At 68.2% G+C, this 782-nt stretch overlaps 1 protein-coding gene across 1 annotated transcript in view; it reads left to right on the forward strand.

Annotated features, from left to right (window-relative positions):
- B3GNT1 (UDP-GlcNAc:betaGal beta-1,3-N-acetylglucosaminyltransferase 1) overlaps nucleotides 1-684 on the forward strand; it is a 1,635-nt gene extending 951 nt beyond the window's left edge. The window contains exon 2 of the mRNA XM_010572819.1: nucleotides 7-684. Coding sequence (XP_010571121.1) covers nucleotides 7-684 — 678 coding nt within the window. The remainder of the gene's footprint in view (nucleotides 1-6) is intronic.
- Nucleotides 685-782: the final 98 nt, after the last annotated feature.

Below are 782 nucleotides of genomic sequence, written 5' to 3' on the forward strand. Positions count from 1 at the left end.
CCCAAGGGCTTCCGTGACCCAGGTGTCCCCAACGCCTTGGAGGTCCCCAAGGGTTTCCATGACCCAGGTGTCCCCAACGCCTTGGAGGTCCCCAAGGGTTTCCATGACCCAGGTGTCCCCAACGCCTTGGAGGTCCCCAAGGGCTTCCGTGACCCAGGTGTCCCCAACGCCTTGGAGGTCCCCAAGGGTTTCCATGACCCAGGTGTCCCCAACGCCTTGGAGGTCCCCAAGGGCTTCCGTGACCCAGGTGTCCCCAACACCCTGGAGGACCCCAACTTTTTGAAGGACCCCAAAGCCCTGGCCACCACGCCATCCTGGGACCAGGTGGTGTTCGTGCTGCCGGCCTTCGAGGTCCGTGCGGGGACGCGGGTGCCGGGGACGAAGGCGGAACTTCTGCAGCTGTGGGGCACGGGGGACGCCCGGCCCTTCTACGGGGCGCTGTGCCCCCGGTGCCAAGCACCGACGGACTATGAGCGCTGGTGGGTGCTGCCACCCACCCCGCACCTGCGCGTGGCCTACGAGGCCCCGTGGCGCGACCCCTGGGAGCCCTTCTACGTGGGGCCGGCCCACGGCGTGCCACCCTTCGATGAGCGCTTCCTCCAGTACGGCTTCAACCGCATCAGCCAGGTGCCGTGGGGCAGGGGACCATGGGGTGGCTGGGGGGGCTTGGGGTGGCTGTGGTGACCATAGGGTGGCCATGAGGACTGTGGGTGCTGTGGGGTGACCATAGGGTGGCCATGGGGGCTGGGGGTGCTATGAGGTGGCCATGGGGGCTGAGGGGG

This window comes from Haliaeetus leucocephalus, unplaced genomic scaffold (assembly GCF_000737465.1).
Source record: "Haliaeetus leucocephalus isolate CR32 unplaced genomic scaffold, Haliaeetus_leucocephalus-4.0 Scaffold352, whole genome shotgun sequence".
NCBI classification, from domain to species: Eukaryota; Metazoa; Chordata; class Aves; order Accipitriformes; family Accipitridae; genus Haliaeetus; species Haliaeetus leucocephalus.